At 39.4% G+C, this 22,197-nt stretch overlaps 1 protein-coding gene across 2 annotated transcripts; it reads left to right on the forward strand.

The window, feature by feature from the left end:
• The first annotated feature begins 1,131 nt into the window (after window positions 1-1,131).
• On the forward strand, window positions 1,132-21,118 carry st3gal4 (ST3 beta-galactoside alpha-2,3-sialyltransferase 4). 2 transcript variants are annotated; one of them, XM_026367271.1, is made up of 12 exons: window positions 1,132-1,533; window positions 5,325-5,392; window positions 6,310-6,381; window positions 7,377-7,458; window positions 7,782-7,865; window positions 9,170-9,267; window positions 9,690-9,753; window positions 10,129-10,224; window positions 13,544-13,733; window positions 14,217-14,354; window positions 19,305-19,457; window positions 20,195-21,118. In XM_026367271.1, the coding sequence occupies exons 3-12, from the start codon at window positions 6,360-6,362 to the stop codon at window positions 20,282-20,284; spliced, it is 1,017 nt and encodes a 338-aa protein (XP_026223056.1). In that variant the 5' UTR covers window positions 1,132-1,533; window positions 5,325-5,392; window positions 6,310-6,359; the 3' UTR covers window positions 20,285-21,118. The 2 variants fall into 2 exon arrangements, with proteins under 2 accessions (XP_026223056.1, XP_026223064.1); XM_026367279.1 differs by having other exon boundaries at window positions 1,133-1,533; window positions 19,308-19,457.
• The last annotated feature ends 1,079 nt before the right edge of the window (window positions 21,119-22,197 follow it).

Raw genomic sequence — 22,197 nt, forward strand, 5'->3', positions numbered from 1 at the left:
GTAAGCACAGGTCTGATAGAAGTTCATGTTCCTGAGTCTGTTATATCGAGATGTTGTTCTCTCAGGGAGAAGCATGCAGTCAGATTGAGGAAGAATAGTCCAAGTCGTTCTAATTATCAGAAGAGCACTGACATGTAAAGTTCATTAACCTGTCAACCATTGGGATGTGTCTGGATTTGCCTTGATCAAAGTTCATTATGGGTAAACTGTGGTTCCTGGGTATCAGAGCCAGCAAAGTTTCTTCAGTGAAGTCTACCTCTCAAAGCACTGTGACAACACGAGACTACTCCCTTTCCAACAGACATATCGCTGTCCAGACAAATGACCTTATCTAGACAAAACAACAGTGCAGGTTGGGGATAAGGCCTGATAAAAAGTGGCAGCAGGTTTTCAGTAGGAGATTAAAGACCTACTGGGAGAATGTGAAGAATTTGTTCAGTGCTGAGGCTTTTTTTTTTTTTTTTTTTTTTGTCAAAATGCACCATTACTCAACAAGAGTACAGCACATGTCAGGTTGAGGGAGAAAAATCAATTAGTAGGTAATATTTAACAAACACATTACTGACACAGGACCTCAAATCACTGAAAGTAAACAGTTGAATCTATAACCTAATGTATATCATTCTGAAATGGGATTAGTTCTATGTTTTATTCTAATACTTTGAATGCATCACTCATTTCTACACAGTACCATGGCTACTTCTTTAATTGAATCATTTAAAACAAAAGCAGAGTAAATCTTCCACCACTGTGTTTCTCTCTGCTATGTGCTGGTTTAAAAAAAACAAAAAAAACAAAACATCAACCAACAGAAAAGACATTCCAGATGTTCCCCCTGGGACCCCCCCCCCAAAAAAAGAGTCCAGTTTGAAACGGATTGGTCCGTGAACGCAGCAAATCGTCGTAAAACGCTGTCTATCACGCTGAACACTTCGATAACCTGCGTGTAGCCCCCCCCCCCCCTCAAACAAAAGCTCCGTGACATGCTGATACACGCTGTGTGTGCAGCCATGGCATTTGGATGCGTTCATTCCCAGGAAGCGGCCAATGCGCACAAGAAAAAAGAAAAAAAGAAAACATGCGCACACCCGTTTCCTGCATTTAGAGGAAACGAGATAGAGAGAGAGTGAGTTAGAGAGAGAGAGAGAGAGAGAGAGGCGGGGAGGGAGGAAGAGACCGCAAACCGTTATACCGTTATAGTCTCCGGCCGAGAAAAACACGCAAAGCCCACGATGGACGACCCCGCGGTCTGCGCGTAAAAGAGAGGGATGGAGTGAAATGATCTCAACACGCCTCTGCTTTTTTCCCCCTCTATGCGCACTGCAGCCATTTCTCTTTCTCTTCCTTTCTCTCTCTCTTTCTCTCTCTCTCTCTCTCTTTTTTTTTTTTTTTTTGTGTTACCAGCACAGTGAATCCCACCAAAAGTGACGTGAACTTGCTTTTCAACATCACAGCGCAGAAGCCTGCGAGAGGCTCCGAGCTCCGCTGACCAAACCTCATCTCTCTCGCTCTCTCTCTCTCTCCCTGTCGCTGGTAAGTGACACTGTTTAAAGCCTCTGTGAGCGCAGAGATTTCATGTCGTGTGTGTGTGTGTGTGTGAGGGGAAGTTTGGTAGTCATGCGGGAAAAGGCAAAACAGGACAACTAAACAAAACCAAACAGCACTGATCTGCTCCAACTGGCCTCACAAGATGTCAGATTTGATTCGGCTGGGACAAGTCTTGATTTGCTCTCTTGCCATCAGTGGGATCACTTTCATTTTCTTTCCGTTTTCTAGTTTGAGAGAATGGTGGGTAGAGGCACTTGACTGCGTGTTGGTGAAGGATAGTGACGTCTGTTTTTAAACATGTTTTAACCACAGATAAGTTGTTATGTTCCCTGTGGTCAGTGAATTGAAACCTTCTTTGTTAAAACGTGTCAGCACTCAGTGAGAAACATTTTAGATTTATTATAATTATACTATTAACTTCTTTGCTCCATACCCAGCTATTTTGACACTCACATGAGGCCACACACTTACATCCTGGATGTGCTGTTGACTGGAAGCTATCATGCTCAGTGTGCGTCTCCACCTCACGACCACGTTTTCCCCTCGTCAACCTTAGTGAAGCTCGGCTTCTTGAATCAGTCAACTGGCTGCCTACAGGCTAAAAAAACATCTATCGGTCGACCCTGTATAGGTTGTGCAACACGCAAACATTAAAGATCCTTTGACCTGAAGAAAACATTAAACTGCCTCAAACGATAAGAGGCATCGGAAGCGTCACATGACAGCTGCAGCACGTCCAGATGGCTTTTTGCTGTGCCCTCTCTGGATTGGCAACATGTCTGATTGAGATCCTTGTTCCTGCCTGGCCTTTTTGCCACCGAGCTTTACAGCTGAAGGAGGACGATAAAACCCATCCTCCCAAAGTTGCAAAATGTTAAGCAATTCTTGGTCAAACTTGAGAAATGATGTGTTGTCACAGCTCAAATAAATCGTTGGCGTGTCCCTCATGTCGTAACTGACTGCAGAAATTCTGAGTGCAGATGTTTTAAAGGCGGTATTATCTATTTGGGATTTGGGATTATTGTATGGATTAGTGATCCATCGCCACTATTTTATGTTAGGTTGTGGGTACTGTTGTGACTGCACTACTCTTCTAAGTGTGTGTCGGGCTGTATCGTATTCAGTCATTGCAGCAGGAGCTACATAGGGTTTTTGTTTCTTGCTGAGCTGAAACACTGTGATATTTCCTCTGTAGTAATGACTCACTCCTGCTTGAATCTATCAGTCTGAAATGAAAAGATGTGACGAGCACACATCTGCCTTCGAACCATTCGTCTAAAGCAAATCATCCTTCATTGGAGGCACAGAGGCCTCCGAGAGTCCTTGAGCGGGGTTTTCGTGGATTTACAGTATCAAATCCATCCCTGGGAGATGACAGAATATCTGCAGAGCTGAATTACAAAAGCAGGAGTCCTTGGGGTCCAGATTTACTTTGTGTATTGTTCGAGGTAATTTGATTTTGGACTGTGCACAGCTACATTACCATCTTGCTCAACCCCAGGGCCTTGTTTTATGCAACAGACCTAAAACCTAATTGGTTTTAATGTTGTTGTTTTTTTTTTCACTTTCACTTTCATAATTTACTGTGCTACACTCAGATTGTCCAGATCATCCTCCCCGAATCCCAAAGCTTCTACCTTATGAAAAAAGGGGAAATCTAGTCACTGCCTCTCCATTTTTACAAAAGCCTTTTTGTGCTGACCTTATCACAGATAGGCAGGGCTATAAAGTCCAGCGTAACCTTGTTCCATGGTCAGTCTGGGAAACAGTCAGCGATGACCAACTGGAAATGGTCAGCAGCTTCTAAAGAAACAACAGAGCAAACTTTCTGTTCCATAGAACTGATTAAAAGCAGATTGAACATACTGAGTCACCAAAGATTGTGAAAACAGTGTACCACACACACACACACACACACACACACACACACACTACATAGTTAGACTTATATCTGTAAAACTACATGGCTAAGATTTCACATTATATTGTGTTTTTGAAATATCAAATTGATATTAGGAATTAGAAAAGGGCATCATTAGGAAAAGGGCATCATTAGGAAAAGGGCATCATTAGGAATTATGAAAGATGTAATTTGACTTGTGTGAGTTGACACATAGTCTTACTGTTGTAGATCACTGTTGAACTTCCTGTTGTGAAAACGTTCACTCTAAGTGTTTTCCCTATGTCACGTTACAGTCATTCAAGAAATAAGAATTATTATTGACCCCCTTGGGAGAGTTCTTGTGGACAGGCAGTTGCATTTTAGGCACCAAGAGTATGTGTTCAGTGTCTTGTCCAGGGACTCTTTGACTTGTGGCCAGGAATCAGGGGGACAGGGATTCAAACCTCCAACCCTGGGGTTCATAGACGACTGTGTGAGATCATAGATGGAATGAGTTCTGTTGAAGCTAAATTGACAAAAAGTCCTATTGAGTCCTATTAATGTAGTACTTTTAATTAGTTGTGTCTTTTTCTCCGGTGGTACGTGTGCCTCTGGTTGGTTGTTACTTCATGTTTAAGAATTTTATTTTATTTTATATTTATTTAACAAGCAGTGGGGTGCTTTATAAAATTATGTGTCTGTGACCGTCAAAAACAATTGATTATGGCCTGCTATTTCTTTGAAAGCTTTATAAATTTGCACCAGATTTAGCTCTTCTGACTGGATTAAATGCTGGGATTATATGTTTTAGAGGTGACTTTCTATTGTGAGCGGAACACACATGCGAGCCTGTCGTTGAGAGGAATCAGCTGGTAGGCGAACAGAATTTAGAGAAAAAGGTCATTTCTGTGTGGTGAATTGTGCTCCACCAGTTCAGAATTGACCTGTGTGTATTCAGTCTTTATTAATTCAGAGATTATTGGCGGGCATGCTGTCTATAAATGACAGCATATCATGTCAATCTCTGTGTATTAAATACTTTAAATTAATACACGTCATACATTCAATTGATCTGTAATGCCATTCATTTAAATGTGACAATATGTTAATGAGCATCACACGTATATAACTCTACAATACCTACGTTTCTATTAATGCCCAGGCTATATAAGTGCAGACCATTTAATGCTCAGTACCAACAGTATCTGCCTTCACAGCCTTCCTTAGGAATTTGGGAGGAAGGAGCTTTAACTAATAAATCATCGACAACGTTTTTCCCATGGAGTGCTTTTGCTGGAATTGCTTCCACTGTGCTATTCAGCGGTAGCTGCCTGCTTAATCACTCCATAGTGTGACTAAGCTCTTTAAGTGGGCTGTCTGCATGGCTAGCTGCTATGCTTTGAGAACGTCTGCGGTGAAGGGCACTTCTGACAGGACTAAATCACACTGTGCTGTTGGTCTGCTGGTCCTTTACATGTCGAGGACCTTTGCCAGCATCAGTTAGCTGGGCAACGTGCCTCCACGCTATCGCACAATGCAGAGCTTGACCGCCCCTCTTCTCTCCCGGGCCAAAAACCTCTTTCCTCTTTCCACTGACACACAAAACATACATTACAGATACAGAGAAAGTAGGAAACGTACTGTACATTTGGGAAGCTGGAGACCACGTGTCATTTTCACTAAATAAAGAATGAAATAATTTAATCTTATGCCAATTAGTTCATATGAACTCTATTAAAATGAGCACAGTATCGATGTGTCCTGATCATAACTACTTTCCTTTTTAAACTGCAGTTATTTTAGTTTCAGTTATTGTGCTTTTGTGTTTTTTTTTTTTCAGAAATTGCTTATAGTTTTATATCTTTATATACATATCTATTTATTTTTGCAACAGGAAGAGGCCTGGACCCATTACACCTGTATCACTAAGGACATGCTCTTTTGAAATGAAAGAAGAAAAAGGTAAAGATGTTCTGTTGTTAGACGTGTGTGTGTGTTTGAAGAATGTGTGCAAAATGCATCTATGTTTGTATCATGAAACCTCCCGTCCGCATTCTTTCGTATTTACATCATTTACTAAACAATAACCAGCACAGCCCAGTCCTCATATCCTGCTTAGAATAAAACACACCCACTGTCAAAAACTCTACTCTGTGATTTAAGAAGCTGTGGTGTCATATGATATTTTTATGTTCATGAAGTGACAGTTGTGTTTTACAGGGAGGGGACATATTTTCAAGCGAAATTTAAAAAACATCTCTGAGGTGGTGTTAATCATGTGACTTCCTCTCTTTCATTTACTGGAAGATAACCAGTGTTACTTGACAACTGCACATATTAGATAGACATAGATCGTGGAATTCACATTAATCTGATCTACGCTGTAATCTGAACTCTCCAAAGTTCAGTTGAACCAGGCATAGAGATGATGTGATGCTCTAGGATTGCATATAACCTTCAGTTCAGGGACCAAGTGTTTATTAGTCCAGCATGAGCTTCTTAAATCGATCTGCCTTGATCTGCTGCCCTTCGCTCTCTAGCTTTCTCCACATTTCTTGTTTAGTTCTTGTCTGTCCCCCTTCTTTGTTCCTCCCCCTATTGTCTCTTGGCTTCCTTGGCATTTTTTTGTTTACCTACAACTCCCTTGACTCTAACCTCATCTGAACTTAGCTCATTCATCTAACACAGCTCATTTCCGTGTGTTTGTGCGTGTGTGGGGTGTCCACTACCACTCAATTAACTGCACTTTAGTCATTGTTCCCCTTTCAGGCCATTCTGTGAGCGATGCAGGTGCTGTTCTTAAATAAATATTTCAAATATTCAAAGTTTTAAGGAAATACTAATCACTTGCCCCTCCACTATTCTGTATTTGTTACCAGGCTAACGTTGTGCACTGTGTGGACATGAGAGGACCAAGGAGCATGTGAAGATGTTCCAGAAGACACCGAAAAGTGAGCTCTCATCACCGATTAACAATTATAACATATTATTATTTTTATACTGTTATGTTTCATTGAGTCAAATGTGCTCAGTAACTTTTACCCTCACTCTCTCCTCCTCACCACGTTTCCTGTCTGCCTCTAAACTGTCATACTATCAAATAAAGGCCAAAATACTTAAAAAACTATGCAAAAAACTCTTTTGCATAACCTTCTGCGACTCCAGCACTTTGCAGATTACAGGAAATTAACAAGATGTACTCATTTTTAAGCTTTTAGACAGATTTATATACTGAGCCCGGGCTAGCTGTTTCACTCTGTTGATGTTAAATTGAGCAGCTGCTATGTGTAGTTTTATATTTAGTGCATGCATATGAGCCATGGTGTATTTCTGTTAAAGAAATAAAGCAAATGTATGGTGGCAGTGAAGTGGTGTGAGTGTTGAGTGTTCACATGAGAATTTCGGTCTCGGTTTCAGAACCGTTTACCCTGGTAGAACATGTGCAGTGCCTATGCTTCCCACAAAAGGCTTTCGAACTTTAAAAAAGTACCTCTGATGTTCAGCTTCGTAAACAGGACACCTCTACAGGGGTTTTCCCAAACGTACTCCGTCTCACACGGATCTTTTGGGATTTGACTGGCATTCAAAGAAGAATACTTTTAGTTCATTTTTGCACATGTTTGAAGTTTCGCTCTCAGTTATTAAATCAAAACCACCACTTTTGGACCTTTTCCTGTGCCGTTATCTCTAAATAGCAGGTGGCACCTCCAAGAAAGTCAATAATATTCATTTCAGTTCCATTTTCAAATACCTACATTCATACTGATAGTACATCTGCTTTAAATTTAATGCCACCTCTTTTGTCGATTAGAGTCATTCATCATTATTCAAATGAGCAGATTATTTTTGAAACCTTAAATTCTGCTTATACGAGTCCAGGATGTAGAGATTTTTTTGATGATCCTATTATTTAATCCTCTTATTCTCTTTATGTCTATGTTTCCAGCGTGGTGCCTTAGGCTTCTCCCAGTTCTCCTCTTCTTCATCGCCCTCGTCATATACCACTGTCCCTATGTCATACTTCGGAGGTAATTACACACATTGCAGAACAAACCATGTCTTTCTTCTTTCTGTCTCCATTGCTCTAATATTGAGGTCACATCATTACAGAAATGCCCATTTCTGGTAAAAAGGAAACTCATGAGGTCTGTGCAGTGCTGAGTCACTTAAAGTTGAGAAGACATCCCACATTTAGATTATCCAGTGGTCTGAACTGCTGGTCAATTTAGGCCCTCACACGTGCCAATTCTTGTACTCGTTTAGTGTTTTAAAACCCAGTTACTGGCACAACATCTTTTCATGGATTGAGCAGTCGTTCTCATGCAAGTTGTGGTGATTCTCTCTCTTTCAGGTACATAGACACCAGCAAGTTTCTGAACAGTAGCAAGTCGCTGTGTGGCGGCAGGCTAATCCAGTGGGAGAGTCTTAACTTTAAGTGAGTAATGGCATGTCTGTGTTTTTTTTATAAACTAGGGGGAGTGGATGGCTTATTAAGGGAAAAAAGGGTATGCCAGCATTTTTATTTGAACATAAGGTGCCAGGAGTCTTGGAACAGTTAGGACCGGTCTTTACCAGCCATAAAGGAAAACCTAATTTTAGTGAGAAAGAAAAGGACTGTAGTATAAAAACAGTTTTTCCATTTAAACCAGAACAAGTTTCAGTAACTGAATTGGGATGTCTTGATGAAATGGGGAGTGAATATTAAAACCAGTATTGTCTACGAACGAGCTGTTTATTAAGTTACATTTTTTGCTCGAAGACAATAGCTGGTTTGTTCTCCTTAGGCTCTGCCTTGTTAAGTAATCATTGTTTCACAGGACACTTTATTATTATTATTTATTTTCCCTTGACCCATTATCAGTTTATTCAGCTGCACCTTTAGTTAGTTTTGTCAGCTTAGTTCTGTTACACAGTAAGGATACAGTCCTTATCTGGGGTTTGTCCTAATCTCTTTCAAGGTCAGTGTTTATTTCTTTAGTCCAGAAGACCTTTGCCCTTTAACCAATAAAACAGCCACGATTCCGAATCCATGTTTATCCCTGTAAAAGAACATGATTTGCATTAGGTTGTCATCAGCCATTACAGTCACAGGGAGACCTTCCAGGCAATCACAGTGACATTTCTCTAATTAGACCCCTCCCCTGGAGGTTTATCCTGATCCACTGTGGAGAGCTTGCTGGCACACAGGGGTAATAAATGTCTGAAAGACTCACTGTCAAAGACAGTAGGTCACGAACAGCTGTATTCTGAAGCAAACTAACACAGAGGAACAGTGTTTCACGTCTTACAAGTTGCCACATTTGTCCGACTCCAGAGGCTCTGTGAATGTTACTCCTTTGTTTTCCCTCTCATCAGCAGATAAATGCCACCAGATGATTTTAATGAGGGAAATTGCTTTTGAATGACATCATGTAAATGGCTGGTTTTCTTATAATGAATCTGGTATACCTGCTTAATAGATACCAGATCATTTGGCAAAGTCAAGGCATCAGTCAGTTATATCAGGCAGTTGTTTTTCCGTGTATCAATATGAATGCAGCACTGTTTGGCAGCGCAGTTGGTATTGTCCATTGTGCTGTTTGATAGCTGTTATAAACCAAGAAATTAAATCCTCTTCTTTCTCACTGCTTCGTTTATGTCCTCCCTCACAAACCCTTTGTAATATAATTTACCTATACAGTGAATACTGTGCACTCGAGTAAAAAGTTATAATTCCTTTTTTTCATGTGTCTCATGCAGTATTAACAGGACGAAGCAGCTCTTTCTGAAACTGGAGGATTTCTTCTGGAGAGAGCATGTATCAAAGCTGGCATTACCTTATGGCATTAAGGGCAGTGGTATGTCGACTTAACATCAACCTCTGCTCGTTCTGCTCTGTTTACTGAGCGCATATCACACACGTTCTTGTTTTTTTACAAAGCTGTATGATTTACATATTTTTTTCACACTGTATATTCTCAGTAGATGTCGTTTAAATTTAACATTTAACCACATGAAGCCCCATTTAGCCTCACTTTAGAGCTTAACACCCTCTTCTGCTGAAATAAATGACAGGTTATAAAGAACTGTTTTAACATTTTGGTTTGAACTCTTGAAGCTTCACTGTTCTGTGGTACTTATTTGATAAAAGACCTTCATTGTGAATTTGAATCGTGTATCTATACCACTTTTAGCTTTATGGCACAGCTGAAACACTACACAGCAGTCTTTTTAGGAATTGCACTTCTGTATTTAAATCTCTTTTCATTTTCATTCCCAGAACCGCTGCTACTGAAAGTTCTTGCTGTAACAGCAAATTATCAGGTGCCAGCTGATATTGACAAGTAAGTAATGTGGCTAAGATACTGTTTTTGTTTATTTTTACTTTAATTTTATTTGAAAGTATACTCTTTACTGTCATTACTTGCAGTGAACGTTTCAGTGGGTCTGTGTCTGTACCTGCCTTCATAGTAGTTTGGACTGTTTTAATTTTGTCAGACTTCATTGAAAGACACATATAAAGGTTTTTTTATATGAATAAAAATGTTTTTGTGAATTTTAACCTTGATGCAATGCATGCTTGAAAGCCAAGAATCTAGCTAAGCTAACAGTTCATAATAACTAAATTTCACAAGTTGATTAAATTAAATCCATTGAACCATTAGGCATTAGAAATGTGACACATCTTAACTCCTGTGTGTGTTTGTGTGTCTCAACAGTCTTGAATGCAGAACCTGTGTAGTCATAGGGAATGGCTTTTCCATTAAAAACAGCTCCTTGGGAAGGATGATCAACACATATGATGTAGTCATTCGGTAAGTAAACATATCACCAGACATCTACTCATAGTTCTGGTAAAACAAACATTGATACTCAAAATAATACAACATATAACAGATGGCTACTTGGTGGATGACCCACCGCTGTAAGCAGCATATAAACCCAGTTGGCTCTAGACTACTAAAGGACAGTATCTGACCATGTGACCTTACAGAGCTCTCTTCTCAGCAATTAGCAAAGGTTTGTGTCAAATCAAGTTCTTTTAAGGAGAAATGAAAGCATTCAGTTTACTCAGGGACAAAGGCGCGCTGCAAATCCGACTTTACAGCCTTGGAATGAACACATGCATTTCGAGTTTTTATAAGCCTCTTTCAAGCAGACAGAATTTGGACAGGCCGCAATGCATTTTTCTTCCCCCCCCATCCAGCACCCCCCTCTCCCCACAGTTCAGCCTGGCCACAATATATCTCTCCGTCTCTTCTCAGAAGCGAATCGTTCCCTGGGCAGGTCGAGTAAGGTTATTGACATTTAGTATTCAGTGCATACCTGAGAGTTTGACGTCATCAGGCTGTTTCTGTCATAGAAACCCTGCTAGAGTCTGTTAAAAGTCTGTCGAGACTTAAGTTTCCAAAGGGCAGACTAATCATTTAGCCAAGCAAGAGCTCTGGCTGTGCAACCGTGTTAATTATTTGGTTAAGGAATGGTATAAGTAGAAAAGTAAAAGGGAGGAAGGTTTACAGAATGAAGCACGTATCAAACAATGTCAATCACATTTTAAAGAATAGTTTCCCAGTTGAGTTTTTTCTTTCTTGTTGTCAGGAGACCAGATCAACATAGAAAGAGGCTTTGCATGCTGTAATAATTCCTCCTGTTCATACTGGTCATGAATAGATCCTTTCCTAAGTCCTCACAATAGGAGGGAAAAATCCACAGTATGAGGCTTTAGTAGTTGTATTTAATCAAATCAAGAAGCCTTCCAAAGGGTTTTTAGTTAAAATTCCCTCTTTGTGTTTCCCTGGACAGTTTTTCACTGCTGAGTTGCAGGATAGTAGCAGAAAAAGGGAATTCTGTAATAAAAAGGCTGCTATTTTTCAGATTTTGAATAATAGTTTATATACAAGATGTGTATGAATGTGTCCCAGATCATTTACAATCTCACATCTTTTGGAAAGCGCTCTCAAAGGTATCCTGTATTAACAGGAGCACCGTTTACAGCGATTAAGAATCGTTTCAGTGTTCATACGAGCATTTTTTAAGACAGACCTGTGAGAAAAAGAAAATGCGCACCTATGTTTTATGACATGTTTTGTCAGGCAGTCAGCCATGGGACAGGACATTTGTGTGGAAAGAGAAAGGCCTGAGTAGAAAAACATCCTAGTTGTGTGATTTGATAAAACAAATTGCTGATTAATGCAAAACAGCTCGCTTGTTAGCGACAGGAGCTAAAAGCCAAAGTGCTGAAGGCACAGATTAGTCTCTCTTCTTCTAGCTTCAAGCTCTTTTGGTGTCCTGAAAAAATGAGTTTGTTTCTGGAGTTTGTTTTCCAATTTCAACATCCAGTTTGATTTAACAACAACACTTGTCTTTTTTGTCATCTTCCTGTCTTTAAGTTAAACACTGATTCTTTTTTGCTTTAAATTTTTCCATTTTTAATATCTGCAGTGCCCTTTTGTTATTATGGATGTTTAAGTTTTAATGTACTGTATGCTGATGGGACTTGGTTTTTAAAGGTTTAAAAAAACAGAAATATGGCATAAACAATCATAATACATGTTTTTTCCTTGTTTAGTTTTATTTAGACATATAGAGGAAGAAAGAATATGTTTCACGGGCATTTACATTATCTCAAATCTCAGTGTTTTTAGATTCATGGATAAATGAAAAAACGTACTGTATATACAGTGGCAAGAAAAACTTTGTGAACCTTTTGGAATTTCATGGTTTTCTGCATTAATTTGTCATAAAATGTGATCTGATCTTCATCTAAGTCACAACAATAGAAAAACACAGTCTGCTGAAAATAATAGTACACAAACATGATATGTTTTCATGTTTTTATTGAACATAACATGTAAACATTCACAGTGCAGGGTGGAAAAAGTATGTGAACCTTTGGAGTTAATAACTGGTCGGCCCTTCTTTGGCAGCAAAAATCTCAACCAAACGTTTCCTGTAATTGTAGATCAGACCTGCACAACGGTCTGGAGTAATTTTGGACCACTCCTCTTCACAAAACTGTTTCAGTGTAGCAGTATTCTTGGGATGTCTGGTGTGAATGGCTCTCTTAAGGTCATGCCACAGCATTTCAATCGGGTTGAGGTCAGGACTCTGACTGGGCCACTCCAGAAGGTGTATTTTGTTCTGTTGAAGCTATTCTTTTGTTGAATTACTTGTATGCTTTGGATCATTGTCCTGTTGCATCACACATCCTCTGTGATGTCCAGTTGGTGGACAGATGGTCTTACGTTTTCCTGCAAAATGTCTTGATAAACTCTGGAGTTCATTTTTCCATCAATGACAACAATCTGTCCAGGCCCTGAGGCAGCAAAGCAGCCCCGAACCATGATGCTCCCTCCGCCATGTTTTACAGTTGGGATGAGGTTTTGATGTTGGTGCGCTGTCCCTTTTTTCTCCACACATAGTGCTGTGTGTTTTGTCCAAACAACTCAATTTCGGTTTCACCTGTCCACAGAATATTTTGCCAGTAGTGCTGTGGAACATCCAGGTGCTCTTTTGCAAACTTCAAACGTGCTGCAATATTTTTTTTGGACAGCAATGGCTTCCTCCATATTGTCCTCCATTGTACTAAATTCTTGTTTGATGTCCTTATTCTAGCTGTGTCAACAAAAATGTTAGAATGTGCAAGAGATTTCTGTAAGTCTTTAGCTGACACTCTAGGATTCTTCTTTACCTCATTCAGCATTCTGCGCTGTGCTCTTGCAGTCATCTTTACAGGAGGTCCACGCCTAGGGTATTTTTAAAGACTGTGTTTTTCTATTGTTGTGACTTAGATGAGTATCAGAGCACATTATATGACAAATTAATGCAGAAAACCATGAAATTCCATAAGGTTCACAAAGTTTTTCTTGCCACTGTATATATAAGTGAAAAGCATTAGAAAGCTTATATGATTATCACAGTGTTTCCTGGATCTCTACAACACAGGTGGCAAGTGCAGAGTTTACAGTAACATGGCCCATTGGTCAGAAAGGATACAATTATGAAAATAAATCCCAGGTTGTTTCTATTAATGCTCAACATTTCAGAGTTCGTACTGTGATATATAAGATTATGTAAAAGGAAAGAAACAGGAAAATGTGTGTCCCTAAATGTATTACTGTGTCCTTCCCTCAGGTTAAATGATGCCCCAGTGAGAGGCTATGAGAATGATGTAGGATCCAAGACTACGATGAGGTTCTTCTACCCAGAGTCGGCCTCCAGTGACCCTCGATTGCACAATGAGCCTGACACGCTTATGGTCCTGGTGCCTTTCAAACAGCAAGATCTACAGTGGCTCAAAGAGATCCTCTATAATGAGAAGAGGGTAGAGGATATGTGTGAGAATGCACTCTCTCTCTCACACACACACATACACACACACACACACACATACACGATTGCCATCTCACAGACTTTCTTTCTTTCACTTTCTGCCTCACATGAACACACACCTTTTAGCTTCTTTCACAGACCATGCCAACCATCCGTATCAGAAATAAATACTGAAAAGGTTGCCAATGCTCCTCTGAATGTAGTTTCCATGGCAGACATTCTTCACTCTGTTGCTCCCGGCATCTCCGGCCTCCTACTGCTAATAGTTGCAAGGTCATTACCCGCTAATTTGCACATTGATTTAGTTGCCTCCAGACATGAGGGAGTCATAGGTTCCATTGCATCTCTGTTTGTGTAAGTGCACTCAATGTGCCAATAAAAAGCCTTTTTTTAAAATCTTTTTCTGCCCTTTTGTTCGGTTCAGTTTCACAAAGCTGGGTCTCTGATCTTTCCTCTGTTTATGTGTGCATTCCAGGGCAGGAAAGGCTTCTGGAAGCCCCCTCCTCAAATCTGGGTGGCTGATGTGAATAAAATAAGGGTGCTGGACCCCCACTTTCTGTGGCAGACTGCAAACAGACTGCTCCAGATCCCTCTGCGCCATAGGAGCAAACAGGTGAGAGATCATTTTCACTTCACAGTTGTGAGAATCATGAATATTCGGTCAAGGTGATTTTAAGGTTGCCAGTTTTAGAAGCAGAAGTTCTTCTTCAGACACATCAAACTGTTTTGCTAATCAGCCCAAAATTGTTTGTTTATAGTGGTGGTGATAATGCTTCTCAGTTTCAGCTCGTCTCATTTTCAACTGCAAATGCCCCACTAAAACATTCTGTCTTGTGTTTTCCCTTTCTCTGGTACCTTTTTTCTTTCCCCTCTTGCCCTTCGCTGCTTCCCACATGAATGTTAACAAGGCTGGATGGAGCATCCACTCATTAGCCACCGCTCCTCAAGTGATATGTCTTGAGAGCTGTGATAAACAGTTTACTGGAAGAGGCTTTTTTTCTTGAAATGTAGCCCGGTCAATAGTGATTTTGTGGATCCAATTACTGCTAAACATGATGATTAGCTCCTGCTTGGCATTGCCGCGTCTCATTACAAGATAAGCTCCTCACGTCTTCTAGGCTGCTCAGTAAATCTGTGGGAATTAATTAGCTTTTGAAGGAAATTGTATAAATTTTAAGCAGATGCTCTGTTTTTAGAAAAAGGACAGTTTGTTCTCTGCAAAGTGGATTATTGCCATTTTCTCAGGGAAACGTCCAGATTTTGTCACACATTTTTTTATGATTTCAAGATTTATCTGACTTTTTGCCTCATTGACATGAAAATGAAAGTGATCCAGCATAACTGTAAACAAACTTATAAAAGAAGAGAATGCAATTTGTGCAACCCAGTGTAGCACTGACTTGTTTTTATTTCATAAATTGGACCTCATGTCCATCTTTGGCTGAGGAAACAGGGTTTTGAAACACATTTGATTTGGACTATTACTCACGTAGAATGACGTATTTATTGGCCCTTTGCATCCAATCTCCCAAGTGGTATATGTGTGTTTGGTGGGGCTAGTCTTTGATGTGAGTCTGGACTAAATTTTGTTGGTTCTGCTTGTTCCCCTCTCCTGAACCCTTTTTGTCAAAGTGTGATGGGGGTGTTACGCTTTCGGACTGTAGAACTAACACACATGGCTGGTGCATGAAAGGAGTGAGCAGTGGGAATGCGGCAGGGAGAGGAAGGTTGGAAGGAGGAGGGCAAAGATGGGCTCTAGAGGCTGTAACATTTAGCTTGTTCCAACAGTCTTAAAGGTTTCGTGAAATGATCCTTTTCCAGCTTTTAAAATGCAGTTACCTTTTCAGTCCAATCGACAAGGATCATTCCTCACAGGCCATCGTGTGTCTAGCATGGGATCCAGAAATTAGTGGTTTTGGGGTGTGTCCATGGTAACCACACCCCCTCTTCTCATGGATATTCAGAAACCAGTTACCATAGTAATGGCAGGCACAACCAACAATGTTTGAGAGAGTTAGAGTAAGACGTGCCTCCTGCACCAATTGGGCCAAGTCGGTCAGTTAAACATCTCTGCGGGTTAGTTAAACACTTTGTTGACACTTATTTTGCTTTTTGTATGTGGTTATGTAGGCAAAAGTGAGGTGGACATGTTGGCTACTGTGAGCATGTCGATGCATATTATGTTATGATGTAAGCTGCAACAAGTCACGTTATTAATAAACAAGGTTATGTAGGTTATGTAGGAAAGTATATGTAACATTGGAATGTATAGCACGTTGCCCAAAAAGATAAATCAATAAATAAATACAAAGTCTTTAACAGGGTAATAGCAACAACTAATGTTACGTAAAATTCAAATTCAAAAATATGGATCTCTGTCCTTCTGCAGTCAGTGTACGCAGACATAGTGGTCGCCAGCTTTCATACGAAGTATTGACATTGATCTCGCTTTCAGAAAAAGGTTTGATCATACTATCCCAGATTAGAGTAGCTGTCAAAATGGTTTGCATACACAAACCACATTACATTTCCTGTTCTTCTTTTCATTCAACAGCTTTAGCCATTTTACTATTGCTGTGAAAGGGTATGGTGGTAGCTTATGAGCTTGGGAGAAGATGCTCACAGAAGGGGTTTGATCCCAGGGTTTTAGACAAAGCAGGTACATAAGGAAACCACTGCACCCCCTGTTTTAATACTTTGGGGATCAGTACACAGGGCAAGCATCCCAGTGGGTGCTCAAAAACTAGTAAAAGGAGACCTTTGCATCTGATACCTCATCTGACAAGTAGCACCAGGGGTGGGATATCTTCTCTTCGCACTTGCTACCCAACCCTCTTTTAGTTAATGGAGCTGCCAGATAGACAAGGACCCCTCCTAACACAAGCATAGCACAAATTCTCACACATGCAACCAGCCCTCACTGCACGTTTGCAGCTCATGTGTACGCACACATAGTACTCTTGTACTATGGCTCAAATTAAGCTCCAGTAGGTTTGGCTTGCAGTGGTGACAGTATGCAGCCCCGCTCGCTCGCCTCGCACCAAGGCTCCACGGGCCTGCGTCCAAACTATGCGCTGGGCTGCTGCAGCGCTCTGGTGTTCACCCTTGTGTTGGTGACCACATGAGGCTAATACACACAGAATGTCAGCTGTGTCCCATTGTGGGATGCTCTGCAGTTCCTGAATTCATGCTCAGTGCAATGTCTTGTCAAACGGATCTGCTTGAATGTGTTAGAGATGAGTACAGGACAGAGGCTGTTTATCCTAGCAACACACAAATGCATAAATAGATATAGATGTGTGTGTGTTCATTCACACATTTCTTATCAGGGAAACCAGAAGTAGAAAGTTGTTGCTGATGGCAGAAGCACACAGGCCATCTTCACGTGTCTGGTCAAATGTTTAAGTACCAAACTTTGATGAAGGCCTTCTGGGCGAAAAGCTTGCAAGCTCTAGTTTGCAATTGTGAAGATAGTTCTTTCTTCTATATACAGGACACACCTGGGCAACAAAACACACCTGTCAGTCACACAATACTTTTGCTCGCATGAAAAATGGGTGGGTTCAAACAAAAGGTGCTATGTTCTTCTGGGTTATGTAACAGATTCAGACATAAACACCGGGAAATTAAAGCTGAAATGTTCCTTTGTCTTATATTTATCTTTTGATGTCACACCCAAATGTTAATTCCAAAAATAAAGAACAGTGACATGTTATCAATCATCTCTCATGAGAAAACCTATAGAATTTCCTTGGACATGATAAGTGATGTCTTATTCTGATGATTATTAGTGATGATATCTTTGCAGCTGTCAGCTGGTTGGTGAAGGACAATGTGTAAAAGAAAAAAAAAAATACTGAATATTATAACAGAACTTTAGTTTTTGATTATTCGATGATCAAAAATAGGAAGCAGCCCAGTGAACACTGCTACATGCAGTGGGGAGACTGAACATGTCCATGCAGACAGAGCCCCTGCTGAGGAAACTTGATGATAACATGGAAAGCTGTAGTGGAGGATAGTGTGCAGCTTTTAGCAGAGGGAAAGAAAGAAAGGAGGTGGGGGTTTCGTCAATCTGCAGGTCAGGTGGAAGTGATTCTCCTTCTTGCTTCTGTTGATATGGATAATCATTGAAAGTAAATTGGGAAACGGCTAACAATAGAGCGAAATCTCTGAGCACAGGAAGAACACACCCAGGACCACAGAAAAACATGCCTCAACTCTCTGTTCCTACGACAGGAAAAAATCTGTTATTGGAGTCAGACAATGTCCCTTTATTTTATTTTTCTTTAAAGATGGAATTACAACCTCTTTTAGACTTTGACTGCAGCTTTTAGAAAACAGGGTCCCTACAAAAGCGATTTCATGTTACCAACATTATTTCCAGTATTAGGCCATAATTTGGTCTTTGACAGTAAAGAGGTGGCAGGAAATGATGAGGGGGTAAAATGAGGAACATTGCATCAGAGTTCCCCGGTTACATCTGAGCTGTTACGGATGTTGTGGTTCACAGTTGGTTCCCTAAATCTCTAGACCATGTGGACAACCCATCATGTTTTTGTCTTGTTGTTAAATCTATGTAATAGATACTTAAAAGTTGTGATTTTGAATGTGGCAGAACCCTGTTTACATGTTATCTATTATAATTGTTTTCTGTTAATAAACATCACAGAGGGCTCATTGTCAAATTGACATTTTTAATGAAATATACAGTATAAACAAACAGATTTATAAAAAATCAATTAAATAAATATAATAAAACGTATTAAAGTGTAGCAACAGATCACTTGTAAAATATGTTGTCAGAAAAACAATAATATATAATATAAATCTTATGAATGAATTACATGTCTGATTTTTTACATGTGTACATAAACATGAATTATGCTATATTTGCATGGACCTTTATGAAGATTATTATTATAATTATTATAACCTTTGAAACAGAATTGAATACATATTTTAGCCTGAAAGAAAGCAGTTTATCAGGTATTTTAAACTGTGACAAACTAACAACCTTGAATATCTTTCTTGGAACTGGCATTAAGGGTGCTTTTCTTATGCAGAGGGCCGACTAAAGCATCATGTAAGTTGTAGGAAAAACATCAAGTCTTCATTGTTAGACTTAATAATGTTTAGCAACAAGCAACCTGCTTGACAAGTAATGCTTACACAGTATGTTATGGTTCTATTTTGTCACATCACATCGCAATTGCAGACGTTCCCATGAATCTGAGATTTATTCATGCCAGGGCTTGTGTTAAAGATCTGCTATGAAATATGTAAATATAAAGGTCCAGCACACCAGTGTCTGTAGCCCTCTATTGCCATCTGATGGTGAAAATAGAGGCTGCAGTCAAGTTGAAGTATTATCACCTAGTGAACAGATCAACAGAGGCAGTATTAGGATTTACCCTTTTCACACAAATGATCATTTCATAACTTTTTATAGTTCATGGACAAAGGTCATGTTCTTCAAATTATACATATTGGGGTTATGCAACGTGTGTCAAGGGACATGAAATCATTGCAGTACGCTGTCATTAAGTTTTCTTTGTTCCAGAAGTCAGTGCATCCTACCACGGGTATCCTCGCTGTGTTTGTTGCTCTCAACTACTGTGATGTGGTCCACATTGCTGGTTTCGGATACCCAAATTCCAGGACCATAGGGCAACCAATCCATTACTATGGAAATGACACCATGAAGTCAATGAAGGTAAGTAGAGGTCACGGTCCATGCAAAGTCCAACTGTTTGATTTCACCATTAGGATAATAGCACAGTGAGAGAGAGAAAGAGTTCTTCATTTTATCTACCGTATGAGTGCATACATTTTGCAAACATCGATCTAGTGTGTGTGACTTCATCGATTAATTGTGTCCTGAAAGTTCAACATAAACTTTATTTGTCATTCCATCTACAAACAAAACAACAAAAAATGTTATAGTTCATTCACACATTTATTGATTTTGTCATCCATATAACGTCCCCTGCTTGTACAAACGAACAAAATAGGGAATTAAAAGATAAATCGAAATCAAAGCAGGGAGAAATAATATGTGATTACCACTACTATAGTTTTACAGTTCTTATACTCTCCTACCTCTACTACCATCACAACTTTAATTAGTAATTAGTAGAGTTAACACATGCTGCACATGAACCAATCCACCTCTGTGACTAGCTGAACTGCTTTGACAGCTTGTGGCCACAAGATGTCTCTGTAGACCATGAATATACCATATTAAAGCATTTTAGATACTAGGGGAAAATGAAAAGAGTAATCTCTTCCTCAGATAAGCTGTTTAGGCTCCACTCATTTATCTGGTGTATGAATACAGTTCACATGTCTGAATCCTCTTGACTGATTTGACCTTGAATCTGAACACATACTGAATAAAGCAGTTTGTTCATTTTCTGAATACTGATGTTACTCTTTTCTCTCTTTTTGCAGAATTCTTACCATGACCTTAAACACGAGGCCGAAACCTTAAAAAGACTAAAGGACTCTGGCGCTGTTATGTACCTGAACTCAGATTCATGACACACTTTTCCAGATTGTATTAAAATAAGACAATTTGTATCAATTTGTATTTCAATTTGGTCATCGGACCCAATTCATGTCTTAATGTGCCTTCTGAAGCAGAACTGAAGACATTTTGCTGGTACAATTAGTCACAATGATGACACAATGTCACGGATGTAGCTCTGCAGAACATTTTACCTCCCTGGCACCTTATATTCTGCAGAACTAAGGGATACAGAAATGAATCGAACTGCTTCTTAAATGGCTTTTTTTTATTTGTTAAGGGGAATAAGTTTTGATACCATGGCCCAGTGTTTTGCATAACTCTTGAAAGTTTGTAGATTTTGCCAGATTTAGGCCACAGCGTCTAAAGTTAACTTGTAGGGCACTATTCATGTGATGACCTAGTTGCCTGTTCATGATATTCTGGTTCTAGCAAACAAGTTACATGTGATTATGCTGGATCTTTAATAATCCAGTGTGTTGGCGTTGTTTGTGTGGTCATTTAATAGTATCAACTTTAACTGGCACATTTTAGGAATCAAGCTATTGAGATGTACAGCTTAGACGAGGGTGTACAGTGATTTCATGCATACAATATCAGCGAGTTGATACTATGAGAATCAGTGCAGATACTTCTTTATCGCTTCATGTACCACAGTTTGCGATTCCTTTTCAATCACCTGCAGTTTTTCATCTGATCAATCAGTTTGAAAGTAAAAAGTTGTTAGAATGATTGAGGTTTTTTAATATAATTTTAATAAAATGAAAAGTTTTTGATACACTATTTACTCAGTTTGCTGAATTACAGTGATTTTGTTTTTTAATGAAAGTGGAAATGCTGCTTGTATTTTTGCTCAGTCGTTAGAGTTTTAATTACATTTTTTGCTTTACTTTTTAATTTATTTAATCTTTTTTTTTTTTGTATTTTTGGCCTTTTCAGAAACAAATGGTACCACTGGATATTTTTATTGTACAAAATGAAATACATTTTTAATTAAAAGAATATTGAAATGAATTAGACTTTATTTATTATCCATACTTTCTGTCAATTAATTTTTTTCTATTTGAAAGTGACTCACATGTGAGATGTCACTACACTTGTTTTACTGGACCTGAGCGAAATTGCACCAGTGTCATTTGTTTTGTAGACAATATTACTGTGAACCACTAGATGGCAGAAACCTCTCTCCCTGCACATCATAAACTACATATTGTGTTCTGCTGCACTGCACATGGTGCAGTCATGCAGCAGCCCATTTGAAGGTGTAACTGGGGTAATGATAACACGTACTAGGAAACACGTGTACAGTCTGAACATTAGGAACACCAGAAAATTACAGAATACACTTTTCACTGCCCGTTCACATGACCCACTATTAGTAGTATCATTTGCAGGTACACTCATATGGTGACACAGCATCAGTTGTGACTGAAATCAGTGTGACAGTAGATGTTTGGTGTGTTTTAGGCATAGGGTGCTACACAGTTATATAGCAACAACAAGGACTACTGCTTCTACTACTACTACTAATGGAAACACATTACTTACTGTGCTACATTATTAGTGTTATGCAAATGTATTCAGGTATAATCTCAGGTGATATGTTCTTCAGTGCACTGTTGAGTCTTGAGTGCGTGTTTTTGCATTGTGATGTAGACCTTCTCCTCAAGGTCAGACTGTAAGCAACTCTGTACTGTAAGCACTGTGCTACCAGAGAATGAAATAGAATAGAGTAAACAGAATTTCTACATTGTCAATGAACCTGAGATGCAATTCTCAAAATGCAAGAAAATAAACAAATATTCAAGTTACCATAAATTACCAGAACTTAAGGTTTTATACTACCACAACTATTTGCACAACTATGAATTCACTAATATGTGCTAGACTGTTGTTAGCTCGGCTGTTGTTCCTTTTTATCCAAATG

Source organism: Anabas testudineus, chromosome 13 (genome assembly GCF_900324465.2).
Source record: "Anabas testudineus chromosome 13, fAnaTes1.2, whole genome shotgun sequence".
In the NCBI taxonomy this organism is placed as follows: Eukaryota; Metazoa; Chordata; class Actinopteri; order Anabantiformes; family Anabantidae; genus Anabas; species Anabas testudineus.